Genomic DNA, 19,565 nt, shown 5'->3' with positions numbered 1-19,565 from the left:
CCGGTGCATTGTGTATTCTTTTCTCTCTGGGGTTCTGCGGACTGAAATACAGTCCATACAAATTACTGGGGGGAAACCGGCTCAGTCACTGTTGGGTTTGGGTTGGGTTTTTTGGTCAGAGTCGTTGCCCGGGCAAGCTGACAAACTTCACTTCTCTTGAGCGACAAGACCCGCTTTTGTATCCCCAGCCTCGCTAGATGGCAGCATCTGAATTTTCCGGCGGGGAACGGCCTTGTCTTGGCCAGCAGCTCCCCTGCGGAAGGATAGCGCCCAGCGTTCACACTGAAAGCCCGTACTTTGCTCCGCCACACGGGTCGGGAGAGCCTGAAGCCTGATCTCTGTGGCGATCCTGAGGTGGGTGGCTTTATTCAGCCTCGCACGTTTCCTCCTGTTAGTGTCGCCAGGAATAGCAGCCCGGAAAGCCGTGGCGACGAGGCTGAGAAACTGATTTGTGCCTTTATATGCTTGCCTGCTGTCGTGGTGGGAAATGGGCAGCTGTCGGAGTGCGCGAAGCCTTGAGAGCGGGAGACACGGTGTAAAATCTGACCTAAATCAAAAGCAAACGGAGCGGACACGATCCGTGTCGTTCCTAACGAGCATATCGTCTGCCAAGCTGCCGCGTTAGTGGCAGGGCTGCAGGCTTCATTGCTCCTGCCGGCCGAGCTCTGTGCCTTCTCCAGCTCCTTTTTAGCGGGAGTGGGAAGTATGGTGGGGGCTGGCGGAGTGGGAGGGAGCCAGAGGCAGGGCGTGGGTCGTTCCGGGACGCTCCAGGACGACCTGCGGGGACATTTTTGGAGGAGCTGGGGCAGTGTTCCAACGCTTCGGGTTCCTGAGCCACCCTCTCTCCTTCTGGAACCTAGAGCCGGGGCCGGAGCTCGGCTCCCTGCTCTGGAGGGAGAGATGATGGTCCATACTGGGTGGCAGAGGCACCGTCTCCTCATGCTGCCTCTGGGCCCATTCCAGAAGGAGTGATGGCAGCTTGGTTACCCAGCAGCCCTCTCTCCTTCCAGGGCAGGGAGCCAGGGCCAAAGGGGACCCTCCAGAGTCTGGACCTGGCTCAGCCACCATCGCTCCCTCTGCTCATACCCCTCCCTCACAACAGTATCTGCATCTCCAGATACAGGAAGCCCGGATTTGGGGCTGTTCTGCACATCCTGGAGAAGCATCCCACAGCTGAGCTCTCTGGGGCCAGCAGTCGGGAGCTGCCCAGAGCTACACCCACAGAAGCTACTTAGCTCCCTGCAAGGGAGCAGGGACCCTCTAGTCTCCCCACACAGAGCACAAGGGCCTGCTGTCCAGGCCCCCTTCGCTCCCGCTCTTCTGGCTGATCATGAGTCCCTGATCACTCTCTCCCCACCAATTACAAAGCCACTTATTCTCCCCTGACAACCAATATCCCCCTGCCCTCAGTCCCAATATCCTCATGCCCCAGACTCCAATATCTCCCCTTTTCTGCCCCCAGCTCTTAGCCCAAATAGATTCCTTCCCTTCCCCCTACTGCTAACCTGCAATATATCCTCTGCCCTCCCCTTGCTTAACCCTCAGTCCCCCTTGGCATCCTCCCCTCCCCCTCATAGCTCTCACTTGCCAGTTTAGAAATGTTGTCAATAGATGTAGCAAACGTCACCAGGATGTCACCAGGTTTGATTAAGGCTCACAGTTTAGTGACTTGTTGAGGAAAAGCTTGAAAAATCTCAAGCAGACCTAAAACGTTGCTGGACTGAGTGACAAAATTGCTGAACTGGTAACACTGAAATGGGAGGAGATTTTGCCCCTGCCTCGCGGTGTGCATGGCCAGTACCTCCATGAGTTCTGGGACTTCTCTTTTTAGGACCCCAGCACTGCCCAGGGGCCTGGCTGGGTGCAGCTCTGTTTTGTGTAAGCAAGGAATCCCGTGACCTTCTAGGAAGCTGCTGTCTGTTATCTGTATAGGCAGTACAGAGGGCACTAGAGAGCTTTGCCTGCAGCACCAAATGGGCTATCTGTGAAATCAGTGGAAATCAGGCTTTTCTGGTTTTTGGATTCTCACCACAATTCAATAGTGTTCTGCCCATTGATACCTAGAACATTCCCTGCAATTTTCAAATTGATCAGTTGTGGTTTTCAAAAGATATCCCATTACACCTCTGTAGACAGACTTGCTTCACTCGGCCTATGAGCTAGGAATTGTTCTGGGGAAGTTCTATGGCCTGTGTTATGCAAGAGGTCAGGCTACATGATCAAAATGATCCCTTCTGGCCTTGGAAACCTGGAATTTATAAAAGCCACCAACTTGGTATAACTGGTAAGTCTTCCCAGAACTGCAAAGAGTCCCAGGACATCGGGGAGCTTGCACACACACGTCCCACCCACGCTGGCTGGTCATAAGTACGCTTACTGCTTGTAATAAGCATTAAAATTCACTTTAACCTCTGATAGATTTATTTCAATTAAAATATCCTACAACTCCCTAAAACATGTCACTTCCTACAGAAGTGCTGAAAACTCTGCATTTCAGATTAATTTGATACTATCCTGAAGTCCAGGCATGCAGACTCACTTCATCTCGCTTCTCAAAAGTATGTATATTATTCATATCAACTTTAAGGTTGAGACTTTCAAACCCACCAAGGGGATTTGGACTCCTAATTCCTATTAAATTCTAATGGATACGGGGCATCCAAATCACTTAGGCATCTTTAAAAATCCCACCCTGAATTTGTCCTGCTGATATTAACTAATGACAAAATGTCTGTGACATATTATAGTTTCCCTTTATTGAAGGGACACCTCTAAAATAAAGCCATGGCTGAGATAACCAGGAGGTCTGGCATGATAATTCTCCCTCAGTTTTCAACTCTGATCTCAGATCCTTGGTCTCTTGAGAAACAGTCCACAGCTCAGACTGATTGCACATCCTGTTTGGTGATGCCTATATTTGTTGTACAGTGTCCAATTGCTCAGTGTGGTAGCCCATCAGGCATTTTGTTGATGATGTCACACTCTGCTAAGGGGCACTGGAGACTCCAGTCTGCCTACAGGGTTGAGGCAAGTCCTGTTTTAAAGCTTTTGCTTTAAAAGTTCTCATTTTATAAGCCAATGTATGACACAGCCATACTGAAAACTTTTCTTCTCTTGTGGGAAGAACAAGATACTTTCCAGTTCTCTCTAGTGATAGATGCTCCAAGTCACCTGTTCAGTTATAGACTGCATCTGTTTTTGATTCCCTGGAGCTGGTATTAACGCCTTTTCCTTTTGAGAGATGCCACAGAACATGTTTAAATACCTGCAGGGGGCAGCATGGGTCGGCTTGATGGGAAGGTAATATTGCTGTCTGCAGCCGCACAAGGGATTGGACGAGCAGCTGCTATAGTAAGTCTGGAAAGCTTCATTCTTCTTTTCCCCCCTCTTAGTTCCTTGCTAGCTTTGCTGTTTTGATTAGCTCAATGATACCTATACTGAGCTGTCTTTTATCAAACTGGAAATTAAATTAAAAGCTAAGTCCTTCAACTTTTCCATGAAAAGCACATGAAAAAAATGTTACTGGTACACCATGAGAGCCTTGCTTCCATTCTGGAAAAATTCATTCAAGAGTCACATTGTCAAAATTCCCTGGTGCTCTATAAATAGCCTTCCCCGAAGATCTTCACAGCTGGGTTGGCTGGACATACCGGTGTTGGCATCTAGCCATGAGTTGCTTCCTGCTTTGAAGAGAGCTGCAGCTGCTGCTTCTCGGGAAGGCGGCTATGCCATCAGTGACCTTCATCAAATATCTCAGCTGCTTTGTTTTGGGAAGGTGATGTCCCAGGGTTTCCTGTTGTATCAGCTTGGAGGTCAGACAGTTAGTAGATTGTCTGAAGGATCCCTGTGGCAACAGCACCAGGTGGAATGTGGTGGCCCCTCGTGTACCTTGTTAATTCATTTAACTCAATCCCAGTTGGTTCCGAATGTCATTCGTTGATCTGTGGGAGATGAAGGGAATGTGCAGATGCCAAGCCGTTCACAAGAGCAAGATCAAAAACTTCTGCCTGACCTATTTCTGTAACGTTTGGCCTTGGATTTTTTTAAAGACTCTTTTTTCGGAGACCATCTAAAGCTTTTGAATTTTTTTTGGCAAACTTTAAATGGAAAGATTTAGTCTGTTGCTCTATTGGTAGTTTTTGATTGCTCAGCTTGGTCACATTGAGATGTTTTTCCAAACCCTGAACATTTTCATTTAATAAAAATCCAGTGGAGAATTGAGAAAACAAAAAGTCCAAACCATTCTGAAAAGCAAAATGAAAAACATTTATGGATTTTTTTTCTGAAATTTCTGTGATTTTTCTCTACTTTTGATCAGCTCTACTCTCCACAGATGACTTTGCCCGTACTAAATTACGGAGAGGGACTAGGAAAGCTAGCATGAGACAGGCAATGAACGATACCTAGTCGTCACAAACCTTGATTTTCACAGGCTTTGCCAGGGGACTGCTAATCCTGTCACTTGCGTTAAAATACCCTTTCACTGGGAATAGCTAATTTGCAAAACAGATTCCTTTTCCTAATAATTGTTTTTGTAAATATGCAATAAGCTACAGATGGGAGTTGGCATGCCTGATCTCCTAAAGATACACCATAGTTGACGATAGGTACGCTCAGAAACTGCATTACTGCCACTTACTGGGGGTAGTGTGTCTGTCTCTGAGAGCTTCTTGCTTCTGTGATCAGCAGGTAAGTCTGTTGTATAGCAATCGCTTGTCAACAACGCACTCTGAGGAGCAGAACAAGTAGTTTTCTCCCAATAGACATCACGTAGGTGATGATGAGGGTCCCTAGTATTAAGGGGTATCTCTCAGGAATAGCTACCTGATTCTGTTGAATGTAGTGAGCAGAACCATTAATAAGTTGTTTCTTTATGTAGTGCACTCTTCAATGATTTGGATGTGAAGCACTATACAAAAGCACTCACTTTCTATCAACTGTGGGCCAGGTCCCCAGCGGTTGTAAATTGGCATAGCTCCACTGAAGTCTTTAGTGCTGCATTGATTTTCAGCACCTTAGGATCAGCCCCTCCACGTTTGGAACCTACTGTCCAGTACAGGTGCTGCCCTTACTTGAGACCAATGGATCAATCACACTCTTGTGTATATCTGTTCCTTCAACTGGGTTAAGTAATGGGACCCAGTGCTTTAATTACAGATTCCTGCTTTGAGGGATAAACCCAAATCGTACGTTCTGTTCCCCCTTCTCCTGTGTACGCTCTGCTGGAACCCGGGTGTTTGGCTAGGTAGCCAGGTGTAGATGCACGGAATTTGTTTATGCACAAAAAGAAAAGCAAGAGACTGGCTGCCTTCAGCCAGCTCCTTTTTCAGTCCAAGAAGGAAGTGAGAGGAGAAGGCAGCCTTGATTATTGGTAAAACCTAAAATATCTAAATGGTAATGGTTCCTTTTGCTTGTGGTGTTCAGGCTTTTGCAAAAGAAGGAGCAAAGGTCATTGCTACCGACATCAGTGAGCCCAAGCTGCAAGAACTGGAGGGGTATTCAGGTAAATGCTTTACAACCGACTTAAGTCCAACTCTCTTGTATTTTGTAAGCTGCTTGTAGAAATTTCATTGGAGGACAATACAGAATTCTAAAGGCAGTAGAAACTAATAATGTCAGTTACTCCTTCGTGTTGCATCTGGTCTTTTCCCTGCTGCAGCAGAATGTGGAGGCTTGGTGTAGGAATGCAAGTTTTCCACTGAAACTTCAGCATTTCAAAAAGAATATACTAGGTACATGGGGTAACCCCATCCATCTGATTTTACTAGGCACTAGTGAAGCTGTTAACTGCTGCCGCTCCTTACGATAGCATCTGTTTCACTGACTTGTCCTGGCCATTGGGCTGACTGACAAATCTAATTACCTCTTGTTTCAGTCATGGGACTTGAGCTTTGGGATGTTAGTGCTAAAATCACAAAATTCTATCATTTGAGCTATAGAACGTACTTCATTAGCTACATAAGAATCAGATTTAGTGCTCTGCATTTCAGTTTGACCAATTAATGGCACTAATGGCATCGTAGTTGTTCACTAGTGTGAATTGGTATATCTTTTAAATGTGAATTACACTGTCACTAAATCACCCCCTATTATATTTGCATAAATGCTCAGGACTAAGAGTTCTCTCCCTGCTGATACATACTCGTATGTATCAGCTACTCATGGTCACAAACTCACCTCATTGTTCCTTAGTTAGACACAAGGCAGGGAAATCGTTAACACAAGTTTATTTTTATGTCTAACATAAAAACTATGGGTGAAATCAATCCTGTATACACAATGAAACAGAACAAAAATACTTCCAAATTAACTTAGTGAATAAAAGTGATCTCTGATCCTTACATACATTCCTGACACTGAGAAGGCCGAATAACAATATCTTAGCCAGATTCACTGCAAACAGCCTCTAGGTGACTCACGGCATTCTGGGGAATTTCCAATTGATCCTCTAAGAATTTCATGACTTCTCAAACTCAGTAGGGTTTTTTACTCTCTGACACATCAGACAGAGTTGTGCTGGCAGGAACACCGGGAGGTGGAATCAAAGTTCTATGCAGTCCCTACCCCTCTAAGTCTTGGGAAAAGGAACTTCAGACACATGACTTGTTAAATCCCAACTCTTCCTTTGAGGACTGGAATTAGAATATGTCAGACTTTCAACTTAATACAGAAGAGACGACACTACTGTTAGTCAGCCTGCCAGGGAGAAGTTAGCTTTCTTGCTAACATATTTCCTAGAGAAATTACCAGAGGTGTGTTAGAACATGTACATGAACTTGTCCGTTTGGCTTCAAGACGTGCAGGTTTTTCCAGTGGAGAATGATTTATGATCTTTCATTAGCATTTTTCCACTCAACCAGGCTAACATCACAGTAGCTATTAAACTCTGTGTACATAGGTGTGGATGATAAAACCACAAAATAATGTATTTTCATCACAGTGCACAGGAAATGAATCATGGTGATTTAATGGGAGTTGTTTGCATGAGGGTGCTGGAATAGTGTGTAGGCTCTGGTATGCCTTTCTGGAGATCAGTTGTGAATTTAGGATTTCATTTTTTTGCTGTTTGCATTTCTGCCAGCAGATGGCATTTTATGCTTTCTATCTTATGGTAACTATGTTACAGTGGGGCTGGCTCTACTCTAAAGTGTTTAGAAGGGGGTCAGAGCAATCTCCATTTTGGAATCAACTGTGTTTGCCTGTGGATGTGAGAGAGAAAGTTAAATCACACAGGAAAGGGCCACAAGCAGCCTCTTTAAACAGCTCGGAAGGTGGATTAATATTTTTTCCAAAATAAACATTTTTTGTTTATAAATATTGGTAGGCTTATTCCGAAGACATCAACGTCACATTGCATACATTTTAAAACTAGCCAATATTCCCACACTGTGTGCATGCCCTGAGGGCTTTGACCATCAAACTTATGTGCTTCCCACTATCCCATTTAGCATAGTTATGATTCACCCCGTCCAGGTAACAAGATGACTAATGACTTACACAAGTCACGTATTCCTCATTAATGAGTTGTACAAGCCTGACTCGTAGTCCTCTTGGTTCCAAATAAAATACCACATGTGCTGTGATCTGGAGTCTAGGTGACACCCACAATGATTATTAGGTAACTGTGACCTGAGCTGTGGCTGCAATTGGTCAATGAGAGTTTGTTGTGGTCGTGTAATGGTCGTAATTCAGTACGGTGATGAGTGCTTTAGTGGGCTGAGTTTCTGTGAAATGGGAGTGGATTGGCATTAGCTCCACTTCTGAGAAGACACCTGCTCATGTGGTGGTTCTTCTCTTACAATAACATCAGTGGTCTTTTCTGACTCCCCTCTTGGCTCTTGAATAGCACTCCGTGCTCTTCTTATGATAGCAATTCAGTATTGGGACAATTTAACGAAACAGTGGAGCTTTGGGGTGGTGGGGGTAAAAGGCCATATTACCCAAGGGTACCCATGTTATGGTCTGATATTCAGAACTGCTCAGTACCTGTGAACTCCCACTGACATCAGTGGGGAACTGCAGACGCTCATCGCCTCTGAAAATCAGGCTATTAATTTTTAACAGTAAAACCATTTTGTTTTTATAGGCATTGAAACGCGGTTGCTGGATGTCACCAGCAAAAAACAAATAGAAAATCTGGCCAAGGAGATTGAAAGGATTGATGTCCTCTGCAATGTTGCAGGGTAACTAGAGCCTATTGTTTTAAACTCCCTTCTCCTTCCAGTGTTTATTCCCCAAAGGCATTTTGTTTGATTTTATGTCTATCCTCTCCTTTCCACAAAGGCTTTTCTGGTGTCTGCATAACAAAATCCTCCATCACAACTGGCCTTTTTGAGGGTGAGCTAAGTAGACAAGCCACAGACTCAATGGCTCTGGAGACTGAATTACCTTCTCACTGCTAGTGGCAGACCAGTGGGGGGAGAGTGCAACGTTGTCTGTGCTCTTCCTGTTTTGCAGAGAGAGGCCTTCAGCTTCCAGGGCTTTCTTTTGGGCACCCTTCATCATCACTACGTTGGATATGTTGGTGATAAAGGCATTATCTTCTCCAGACTGGAGAGCTCACATCATACATTGTTTTTTAACTTGGAAAAGATAAATCTAAATAAAAATATCTTTATACAGTACTATAGCACTCACTGAAATTTTTCAAATGTCAATTTTTGACCAATAATTTTGATGGATGATTTCAGTGACACCCTTTTTTATTACTAGTTCTGCCTATTACCAAATCTTTATGTATGCATATGGTGGCTTATTGTGACTGTCTTGAACTACATATACCAGGTACAGGAAACTTGTGCAAGCTGTATGTGCATTATAACCTCTGAAGAGTCTTGTCCAACCTTGCTTGATTGGAGGGGTAGTTACTCCAGAGGAGCACGAGAAAAAATATAAATTATACAGAAAAGGCACAGGAAATAATCCATTGCTTTTCATGCACTTAATCCAGTTTTGTCCATCATGGAACCATTCTGGAATGTGAGGAGACAGACTGGAACTTCACAATGAACCTCAACGTTCGCAGCATGTATCTAATGATCAAGGCATTCCTTCCCAAGGTAAGGCTCTGTCTGCAATGCTCTTTAGTGTAAAAGACATTGGGTGTGTTTCAAGCTGGGCAGTATTCAGTCATAGGCACTATCAGAGCGTGATGGTGGGTGAAAATATGGGGGGTGTGGCCACAGAGGGCCCTCATATCATATTTGTGCCTAGGACTGCTTTAATTCAGTCCTGGTTCAGAGTCTAACCTTTCAGACTAGCATATGGAGAGGGTTAATTCAAGTTTTTTACACTGTACAATTTGTATTTAGAATCATTTTCAAATGCAGTGCAGTAAGAGGCCGCATGGGAAAGCAATACTCTACAACATGGACGCAGACAATAAGGCTACACTGTCTCTGCAAAAATATTTGTAAAGATTCAGATGTAATTGTGTGACTTCTGCCCCACATCCACAACAGGAAGCTATCTTGCAGAGCTGTTCAATATCATCGACAACACACTACTTCAATAGGGGAGTACCCCTCCCATTAGATAAACAACTCACCTGTACCATTATACCATAGCTTGAGGATACTTCCTGTTTGTCACATAACCACCACGTTCTGGGCCACAGGCTAAGGTGTTTACAGGGAAGGATGGCTGTCACCAAAGTGAACAGGATGCAACCCTCCGGTGGTTATGATACAATTCCAATCCCTGCTTTCCTCAGACCCTCAGTTCCAGAGAGTATTGTGCTAATTACAGTGGCCTACTTGATTTGGGGTGCCTCAGTTCTTGGGGTGCCCAATGGGGGATGCCTAAAAGGACATGATGGTCAGAGGGTGGATGAAAATCAGGTGCCTTTAAGGCATCTCAAGTTGGGCACCCTTCCCCAAAATAATTGTTTTTAAAATTGTTGCATATTACTTGACTTAGGGAGAGACTCGCTCTAACTGGCAAACACCACCTGAGTCTGGTGCTCTGAAGCGGCATTGGGGAAGAAATCTCCTTATTCTGTCTAGGTTCCGCCTTTCCCTCCCCTACCTATCCCCTGGGTGCACATGCCAAATTAACCAACAAAATAACAGATATAGCTGAGTGGAATATTCACTGGGGTGGGGCTAAAACTTCCCCAAGAACAAGAAGGGTTGGGGTGGAGAGAGAGAAGAATTGAGAAATGAGTGGATTGAGAAGCTATGGTAGTCATGTCCTTGTTGGGCACCTGGCAAGGGAGTTATGAAGGCAGCAGTGAATCAGAGGGCAGTGGTTAGAATTCTGTAGGATTATACAAGCAATAGCTCGCTACAAGGTGCAATGAATATACCCACCCCTTGAATATGCTGGGGTACAAAGTGTAGGTGAATGCTTGAACATGTTTGTAGCAGGGGGAGTGTTTTGGCTGAGAAGCACATGCCCTGCTGCATGTATGTGGATTTATAGTATACAATAGCTTACTGAACTAAATGTTTCAAATGGAAACAATTGTATTAAATTTACCCAGTGCAATAGTAAGGAAGTAAATAACTACCCAGGGATGAGCAGAACCAGCAGTGATCAGTTTCTAAGGCTCTCCTGCCTTTTTCTTCCCCACCATGCAAACTGGAACAGAAAAGGTCCCAGAAAATTCACCTTTCCTGACAACTGACTGGGAGAAAAATCTGGGAGCCCAGCAAGCAGCGGGAGTGTTTTCCGTATCCCCAGCCTCACCCTCCATTTTTAAAAACACATAAAGCCCTGTTCCTTGAAACTGGGGAGTGGAGCTGGCATCAGTCCCACAGGGCTCAGCAGCTTCCAGTCTCTTCAGAGAAGATAGTGGAGCTCCTGGAAGTAGCCTCAGCCTTGTGGAGAGAATAGGTGAGAAACAGAATCCCCTCCTATCCTGCTCTGTGCTCAAATCATCTGAAAGAGTGGTGCAGAACCTGGATCGCCTTCCAAAATTTGCTTCTCCTCCTCTTTCAGAATCAGAAAGAGTATGTTTTGTTTCAAATATCTTCATTATCATGGATATCACTGATGAATATAACTTATGACAGTAGCATCTACAGACCCTAAGCAAGGTTCGGGTCTCCATTTTGCTAGGCATTGAACATACAAGTAATAAGAGACAGTCTTTATCCCATAGAGTTAATGGGCTAAATTGACAAAGGGTGGGAGAAAGGATTTATAATGATCCCCATTTGATAGAGGGGGGAAGAGGCACAGAGAGATTAAATGATGTGCCCAAGGTCCCACAGTAAGTCTGTAGCAGAGCCAGGAATTGGACGCAGCTCTCCCGAGTCCCAGTCCAATGCTTTACTATAAGACCGTCCTTCGTCTAATTTCGAACCTCATTAGATGTATTGAAATGCAATATACTGAACTTTTGTTTTTATTCTTTTTCATCAAGTTTTGAATGGGCCCCTAGCCTGGTGAATCTTGCTACTGGAGAAGCTTTTATTGTCCCAGGAGTGTCATTTTCTTAGGAGATAACTGCCTCGCTTGAAAGCGTCTTCATCTAGTTAGATCCCAGCTTTTATCAAAGCTATTCCATAGGAGAAAGACCCATCCATTATGCAGATCCCTATGTTGTGGCTACTAATTGCCCTGAGCCATTTTAGTTGTGAAAAGGGTACAGTTGTGTCAGTAACTGTACAGCATTCCCCCACTCTGATTGGCAGAGAGGTCACTGCAGTGTAATAACCAAGAATTCTCTAGTGAGATGAAGCTCAGGAGAGGGAGGATGCTCTAGTGTTAATTGTGAATCAGGGAAAGTGGATTCTGTTTCTAGCTCTGCTCTGGTACAGATTTTGTATTTGACTTTTGCCGTCACTGATCCTTTGTTTCTCCATCTCTAAAATACATACCTAGCTCAAAGGAGGGTTCTGAGGTTTAATTCATTGTTTGTAGGGAGGTGCTACGGGAGTACATAATAAAAAGTGGGTATTACGATTGATGAAAATGAGAGAGCTCAAAATGTAACATGGTTAAGACTGATCTGACTGGGTTACTAATTCAAAGCTGTGAAGCAGGAGCCAAACACCGTCCTTTGGGATAGTATTTTGACCTGCAAATCTGAGAAATTGCTTGTGGAAGAAAATACCACTTACTGTGAGGAATGGTGGCAGAATATATATAGGGCAGAACAGCTTTTGTTTGAATGGCTTGATGGTGGTTGTGGGTTGTTTTGCAGATGCTTGCACAGAAATCTGGAAACATTATCAACATGTCTTCTGTGGCATCCAGCATTAAAGGTAACAGACTTCCTAGAGGATTGTTTTGCCATATACATGCCTGCAATATTCCTAGGTCGTGTCCAAGGTTGACATTCTGAACCTGTGGAATAATATTTTGTTAGTCCAAATTTGAAAGCACCTATTTTAGGAGGGATGGGACTGAATACAGAAGTGTAAGCTCCTTTTGACCCCTTTGTGCATAAGCATTATGATGTAGCCTTTAATGACGTGATCACATACAGTTTTTCCTCACAGGACTCCCACCTCATTCAGTGAACAGAATGGACAGTGGTCTGGGGATGAAACAGGGCTGTGCAAGCAAAGGAGGCTGCTGTCTGTAGGGCCCCTGCCTCCTTTGTTGCAGAAGTTGAAGGTTGTAGTGAATGAGGGAGAGGACTGTAGGAAGCAAAGGGATTCTTCTGTGGTTTAGGAAGCTGAGTGCTACCATGGAGAGCTGGATTCTACCCGGTGTCTGTCACAGAATTCCTGTGTGATGCTGGGCGCAGGTAGCCACTGTGGGTTGCTCATTTTATGGGTATCCAACTTGACACTTGATTTGCAGAAGTGCTAAGCACTCACAACTGCAACTGAGGTCCAGGGGAGCTCTGCTCTGAACATAGGATGTGCTATAAAATGCCAAGTACTCTGCAAAACCAGGCCCTAGGCATCTCCAAGTGGGCACCCAAAATTTAAGTGACACTTTAGACAGTTTGGCTTTAACCTCTGTGCCTTAGTTCCTCATATGTAAAATGGAGATGATGATACCACCTTGCTGGGGTTTTGTACAAAGAAATATTGATTAATCTTCGTAAAGAGCTAAGTTGCTACAATGAGAGCACCATAGGAAAGCCCATGAGTAAATTAATAATTCTGTGTTCAGTGCAGGTTTGCATGGTATGCAGTAATTAAGGCATGGGGCCACAGATCTGAATGATCAGGATAAAAGGAATTGTGAATAGCTGCCCACCCAGTGAGCACTATCCACTGTGCCGTGAATGAGGTAGCGGTACTGTGGAAAAAACCATATGTGGTCATGTGATTAAAGATCATATCACAATGAATATGCACAAGATGGGGCGGGAGGGGTGGGGAATGATGCAATTTTTTGCCTTATTTAATGGTACCATAACACATTATATAATTTTTCTTGTTTTTCACTGCTTCCTTAGTACCAACTGCATAAGGGCTACCCAACAAGAGCTCTGTGTGTGAGGGGCAGATCATTCCCTTTCCTTTATAAATCTTCATGCAATTTTTAAAATAAACTTCCGAGGCTACTTCCCTCAGACATTTTCATTCAGTGCTGTTGGTCAGTACGCTGCTGTATCCTGGTTCTCGAATGGCACTCTACTCATGCAGATTCCTTTGTCTTGCAGTCAGCACTCTAGCCAGCTTGTCATTCATCCTCTGCTCAAGGAGATGCCGCCCAGAAAATGCTAGAGCCCAAAAGCAGATCCATATGGGAATGTAACCATTTTCTTTGGTTTTTAGTGTGATTTTTATTTTCATGTTACCCTAACACTAACCTCTTCTTTCAGGAGTTGTAAACCGATGTGTCTATAGCACTTCAAAGGCAGCAGTTATTGGTCTAACCAAGTCCGTAGCTGCTGACTTCATTGAACAAGGCATCAGATGCAACTGCATATGTCCGGGTAAGTACGTCCTGGCAACATTTTGTAAACTTAGAGCTGACACTGAAAAAACTCAGGTTTGTCTTTAGCGTCAGCTCAAAACTACACACCACCTGGCCTATTTAATGCTCCAGATTTAGTTTGAGGTTGTTGATAGAAAATGAAACTTGAAAACAGCCCAACCACCTGCAAACAGCTGCTGAAGGCATCAGCAGTCAAGGGAGAAACCACATTTAAGCTGAGTTAAACACTTAGCTGAGTTCTGTTTTCCAGCATCTTCTGGCATTTCCTGAAATGTAAAATTAAGAATTGCTACTTTTATAGCATTCCAATCTCTGTGGCCTATAATAGCACACCTACATATCCCCAGAGTATCTTGATGGTGTATTATACCAGTTGTTATTTGGACATGAAAGTCCCAACTTAGAGAACCAGATTGGGGGACGAAGGGGGAAATGGTGCTTTCGGTAGCTGATTAGGAATGCTGAAAGTATGATTGCCTCATTCCTGATGTCTTGCTATCGTGAGACAGAATTGGATGTGACTAGGTCTGGGTGATGTAAAAGCCAGTGAGGTGGGGCTTGCATGCCTGGTGAGAGTGTAGTGAAGTTAGTATGGCAGCGGCATCCAAAAGGACACATACCACAGGCATGTCCATGCACACCTACAAAATCTAACCTGCTTTTTATTTTTAAAGCATTAAAACTAGAGCTGCAAATATATATTTTAATAGTAATTTTCAGTGGGGTTTCATTAAACCCCAAACTGGCAAAATCAGACAAAAGGCCTGATTTTAATAGGTGATGAGCATCAGCAGTTCCCTCTCACTTTCCTTGGAGTTGTAGGTGTTCAGGGCCTGTGTAAGTAAGTCCCCCAAAGGTTCACAAACCATTTGTAAAATACTGGTACTGTTTTGAGTGACCTTAGGCCAGTTTGGGGTTTCCACTGCAGCCATGCAAAACTAAATGTCTTTTCAACTTGAAAACAGGCATAAACTTCGCGGTTTCATCTGAGTTTCCTGTTGAGCTTTGGGGGTTTGTTCATATAGGACTTTGGGTGAAACTCTGGGTGAGAAATCAGAAAACCTGCAGAACTCTTTGCACACCATGAATTGTGCATGGTTCTTCACATCCCACCAGCATCACCTTTTAACAATTAACAAACAGATAAGACACTTACTAGAGCCTAGGAGAGGCAGCATGTTCAGTCCTTGGTGTGGAAGGAGCACCTTACATTGGTCGAAAGTGCTTGTATAGCCAACTGAAGAAACCAACACAGATTCAAGAAGGTGCTTCATCCTTCCTCCTTGACACAGGGGATAGGACTGCATAATGGGATGGGAGTGGTATTTTGGGGGAGAGGGACAACAGAAAGGAGGAATGAGGCAATCTTGGAGGACTGCTTCCCCCTTAAAATTATTTTTAATTGGCGAAATCAAAGCACTGGTAATTCTGTGGAATGTTTTCCTCTCTGTGCCTGTGTGGAACAGAGGCCCATTAAAGCTGAGCAACAAACCCACATCAAAGAACACCTGAATTATGTAAGTGAGAGTATAACCCACTCACCTCCTGGGTGTGGTGTTCTGTCCCATCTAGTGGCACTGAGACCCCTTAGAGAGAGAGAGAGAGATAAAATGAATCTGCTCTACAGCCTTAGCTAACAGCCAGCTGGCTTTTAGCTCATGTAGTAGAGACTCATGCACTAAGCTCCAGAGGCCCCAGGTTAGATCCTGCCTGCCAACAACCAGGGTCTGTCAGCGTTACATGAGAAGCTGAGCAAAAACTAATTTCTTTGCTAATGCCAAGGGAGAAAGCTAGTCCTGCTGCTGCAGAAGATCTCAATGGGGAGTGTTTGAAACCTGGCAGAATTAAGAATTTATATCTATACAACCGCTTGCACAAGCCAAGAATCATCTCTGACTAGAGATGAAGCACATGCCTAGAATATAAAGGTTGAAGGTGTTCTCAGAGAGTTCTCAAGTATTGCCTGGCTACTTCATCACAACACTGATTTCCCACTGAATTCCATTCCTCCCCACTCACAACAACATTGGGGAGAAATAAAATACTACACAAATCAAGGACCATTTCCGAAACTCTTTGCAATTAAAAGCTAATCTCAAGATAGTGGTCACCTTAAACAACCCCCCCCCCCGTTCAAAGTGAAACCCCATGTCTTGTGCTGATGTTTCTCCGCATAGGTGCCTAGTCACTGCAATGGAATGGGAGGATACTCTGGGATCGGTAACTAGAAGTCCACGTTGTACGACGATAGTATCTCTCTAAGCCAAGAGAATGCCGCAATCTCTTTTTGAACTATTGATTTGTATTCTCATTTGTGAACGTTCAGTGGCATCAAACAAAGCTGCATCACCTATCCCTGGTGATGATCAGCACAGTAAAATTGCTTAAGAAAGTGAGCTGCCAGAAAAATACTTGATGGTAATAAATCATCTCGTGTCCTCTTGCGTAGATTACTATCAGTATAAAGATTCTCTTTGTCACTATCTGGAATAGTGAGGCAGTTTTAACATTTTGCTATTTCCATTCATATGCTTAGACTGTAAACACACTGCGGAACGGATGTTGCTCATTTCTTTGCTAGCTGTGGGTAACATTTTTTCAAAAGCACTTCTGTGACTTAGGCTAGTAAGTTCCATTTTCAGAAATGACTCTCAGCCACTCAAGAGTCCCTCTCTCATTGAAAGTTAGTGGGATTTGGAGTCCTGAATCTTTTAGACTCTTTTGAAAACTTTATCCCAATCTTGTTATGAAGTCATATACAGCCATAGCAGTATATAAATAATAGGATTAACGGTGATGAAGTCCTTTGTCATGACTGCTCATGTTCGGTGCAGTGGAGTATTTATTTTAAATTTTGAACATTGCTTAGGAACTGTTGACACTCCATCTCTACGGGAGAGAATCCAAGCCAGGCCTCACCCAGAACAGGTAAGCAGGCTACTTAGCTGTGTTCATGCACAAATATAAATTATGTTAAAGAATTTGGGAAAAATTGAATAGCATTTCTGCCTAAATCTCAGCATTCAAGACTAGCAACAGCAGTGATTGTGCTTTGGCTGCTTGGTCACCTGGTGCCCAGAGTGGCATCAGCAGGTCCTTCCATGACACTATGCTAAAGAAAACCACAGTGCATTTCATCCTGTGGCCTTCCCAAATATTTTACAGTCATATACTAGGTCTACAGCGCCAGTACAATACAACCACTTCTTGGGCATATGGCAGCAACAAACTGATGTGCAGTAAACTACACAACAGTGAAGAAGAGGAAGATTTTGGCAAACACTTAGCTGAGTTCTTAGGTTCTCATCTGCAAGACCTCTGCACAGAATTCTGTCTGCTGCAGAAGCAGAAACGGCTGAGTCGACCTTACTGGAATTTAAACCTCTGGTTCCAGGGTCCTGAGGTGTGTTGCAACTCTGAAGCTTAGACCACTAATGGTATTGTCTGCACAGGGATAAAAGACCCACAGCCATGGCTGGTCCAGGTCAGACGACGGGCTCACAGTGTCCTGGAGCTGAGACTCTAGCCCAAGCCCAAAAGTCTGTACAGCAGTGTTTCAACCCCGGAGCCCAAGCCCTGTGAACCTCTGTCAGCTGACTCAGGCTTTTTATCCCTGTGAAGATGTACCCTAAGTCACCCGGCCAGTGTTTTCTTTGGGCATCATATGTACTATCTGCACAGTAATCATGTTATGAGGTTGTGGCCATCTGACCACATAGCTTTTTAATGTAGCACAAAGTCATCCTGGCTACATATTTCAGTGTGTAGCGGTGAAGCATGAAATGTTCTGGTATCTCTAGGCCCTGAAAGACTTTCTGGCTAGACAGAAGACTGGTAGGATGGCTACTGCTGAAGAAGTGGCCCACATCTTTGTATATCTGGCCTCTGATGAAGTAAGTACTGTACAACAAAATCTGTTGTGACCCACAGAATCCCACCCCATCTTGTGGCTTCTCAGTAGAGGGAGGCTATTTTGCAGGCCCTTACACAGCGTTGGAGGCAGATTACTGCAGTAATAGAAGACTGACATACTTTGAGTCTAGCCCAAGATACAAACAGTGAACTAATTCCGGGCCATGAAAGTGAAGGTTAAGTCGTTATTTACGGAGGACCATATTCTGGACCTTGCATGAATTCTGAACAAACTGGCTGTGCACAGCACAGTTCTGGGAGGTATGGAGTCCTTTCCCATTGCCCCCACAAGTGCACCTTCAATACAGTAGAGTCAGTGGATCTGTAACCTGAATACAGTACGCAACAACAAAATGTTTGGGTGAGACAGTTAGATCTCTCAGGGACGGACAAATAATAATTATAGCTTTGGGGCCATAATCATCCTCAAAACAATCAAAGTCACCAGCAAGTGATGGTGTAAAATGAAGATGCAGGAACATGTCATTCTGCTACAAATATCTGCACTACAAACCCTCCCCTGTCTAGAGAGGCTACCTCCAGAGGATATAGTAGTGGCACAGGCCACATAGTGGACCCAAACCTGGCCACAAATAGCACCAACACTAGTTTAACAGCACACGTAATAGGACTAGATGCCATGGAAATTACCCAGTAGTTAGGACAATCTTTCTGAGTCCCACAGAATCGCTTGAGGAAAGTGTTTGGGTCCCAATATTTCTATCAATTGTCACTTTCTAAAGGTTCATATTGGCCACACGAGACTAATCCTATCAGTCTGATATTATTGGTAGAACTTATTATTAATAGGATATTTGCCCATATGTGGTCAGGACTTAAGTATTCGATCTGAACTCAATATGGTTTGGTATTGATCCAGAGGAAAGAGCACCTCCTACTCAACCAGCAACACCACTTCTTCCACCATCTGGGTTTTTCTTGTAGATCTCTCCTCTAACTTACTAACCAGGTCAGACCCTGCTTAGCCTATGAGAATTAATGATTTCTCAGTGCCAAGTGATATGGCTGCAGGCCAAATGTCATAACTCCACCTTCTGAGCATTCATGTGGTCCCTCCATGACACATTTGTGCCAACCATCTGTAAGAGTCAGAATTCCTAAAGCCGCGTGATAATGATTTGTTACTTTGCAACTGCCCACTGTGGTGGCTAAAAGCTTTTAGTTTTTAAGGTTCTAAATCCTTTGAAATTTTCAGAGCCACTGTTGTATTTGTGGAGATTAAAGGACTGTTTGTAGATAGAGGAAATGTTTTTGTTAAATTAACTGCAATAATTGTTAGCCTTTTCCTCTGTTTATTAGTAATAAATGATAGTTACTCTTCCTCTTATGATTTCAGTCTGCCTACATGACTGGCAATGAGCTTATCATTGATGGAGGCTGGAGCTTGTGACTTACAAAACTTTCATCTGAAGTTTTCAATGGAAATTCATAGTACAAAAGGCAAATAATGAAGAGATTATCACATTTCTCTGTTAATATAATTTGCACCATTTTAATGACTAAAATGATTGACCTTCAAATAAAAGTCAGTGTATTTGCACAGCCATGCAGTACCTCTTTTTCTAAATTACTTTGTCTGATTTTCTTTTGCATACTTTACACAGTAGCAATAAAGCACGCATCATTCAACTTTGTTTTTTGTGGAAGCTCAACTACACGAAGAACAGCAATTGGATGTTTAAGGTGTGCCAACAATATTATATGTAGAACAATATGTGAGTCTCAATGGAAAGAGTTAGATGCCACTTACTCTTGGCATCTGTCTCATTTGGAAGTGAAACATT

At 43.7% G+C, this 19,565-nt stretch overlaps 1 protein-coding gene across 1 annotated transcript; it reads left to right on the top strand.

Annotated features, from left to right (window-relative positions):
• Nucleotides 1–207: 207 nt before the first annotated feature.
• Nucleotides 208–19,327, top strand: BDH2 (3-hydroxybutyrate dehydrogenase 2). The gene is made up of 10 exons (XM_084627036.1): nucleotides 208–354; nucleotides 3,272–3,351; nucleotides 5,425–5,503; nucleotides 8,087–8,183; nucleotides 8,951–9,059; nucleotides 12,152–12,212; nucleotides 13,733–13,846; nucleotides 16,718–16,776; nucleotides 17,649–17,741; nucleotides 19,118–19,327. The coding sequence occupies exons 2-10, from the start codon at nucleotides 3,280–3,282 to the stop codon at nucleotides 19,169–19,171; spliced, it is 738 nt and encodes a 245-aa protein (XP_084483162.1). The 5' UTR covers nucleotides 208–354; nucleotides 3,272–3,279; the 3' UTR covers nucleotides 19,172–19,327.
• The last annotated feature ends 238 nt before the right edge of the window (nucleotides 19,328–19,565 follow it).

The sequence above is a fragment of the Lepidochelys olivacea genome (assembly GCF_965140295.1).
Source record: "Lepidochelys olivacea isolate rLepOli2 genome assembly, chromosome: 4".
NCBI classification, from domain to species: domain Eukaryota; kingdom Metazoa; phylum Chordata; order Testudines; family Cheloniidae; genus Lepidochelys; species Lepidochelys olivacea.
Note: the sequence above shows the minus strand (reverse complement) of the source record. Positions and strands in the feature narration are given on the sequence as shown.

Excerpts from the sequence above, each read along its gene's own strand:
- BDH2 (XM_084627036.1), top strand. The coding sequence starts at position 3,280 with ATGGGTCGGCTTGATGGGAAGGTAATATTGCTGTCTGCAGCCGCACAA. Across the intron at positions 13,847-16,717 it reads ATGCAACTGCATATGTCCGG|GAACTGTTGACACTCCATCT; the intron begins GTAAGTACGTCC and ends AACATTGCTTAG. Across the intron at positions 16,777-17,648 it reads CCAGGCCTCACCCAGAACAG|GCCCTGAAAGACTTTCTGGC; the intron begins GTAAGCAGGCTA and ends TGGTATCTCTAG.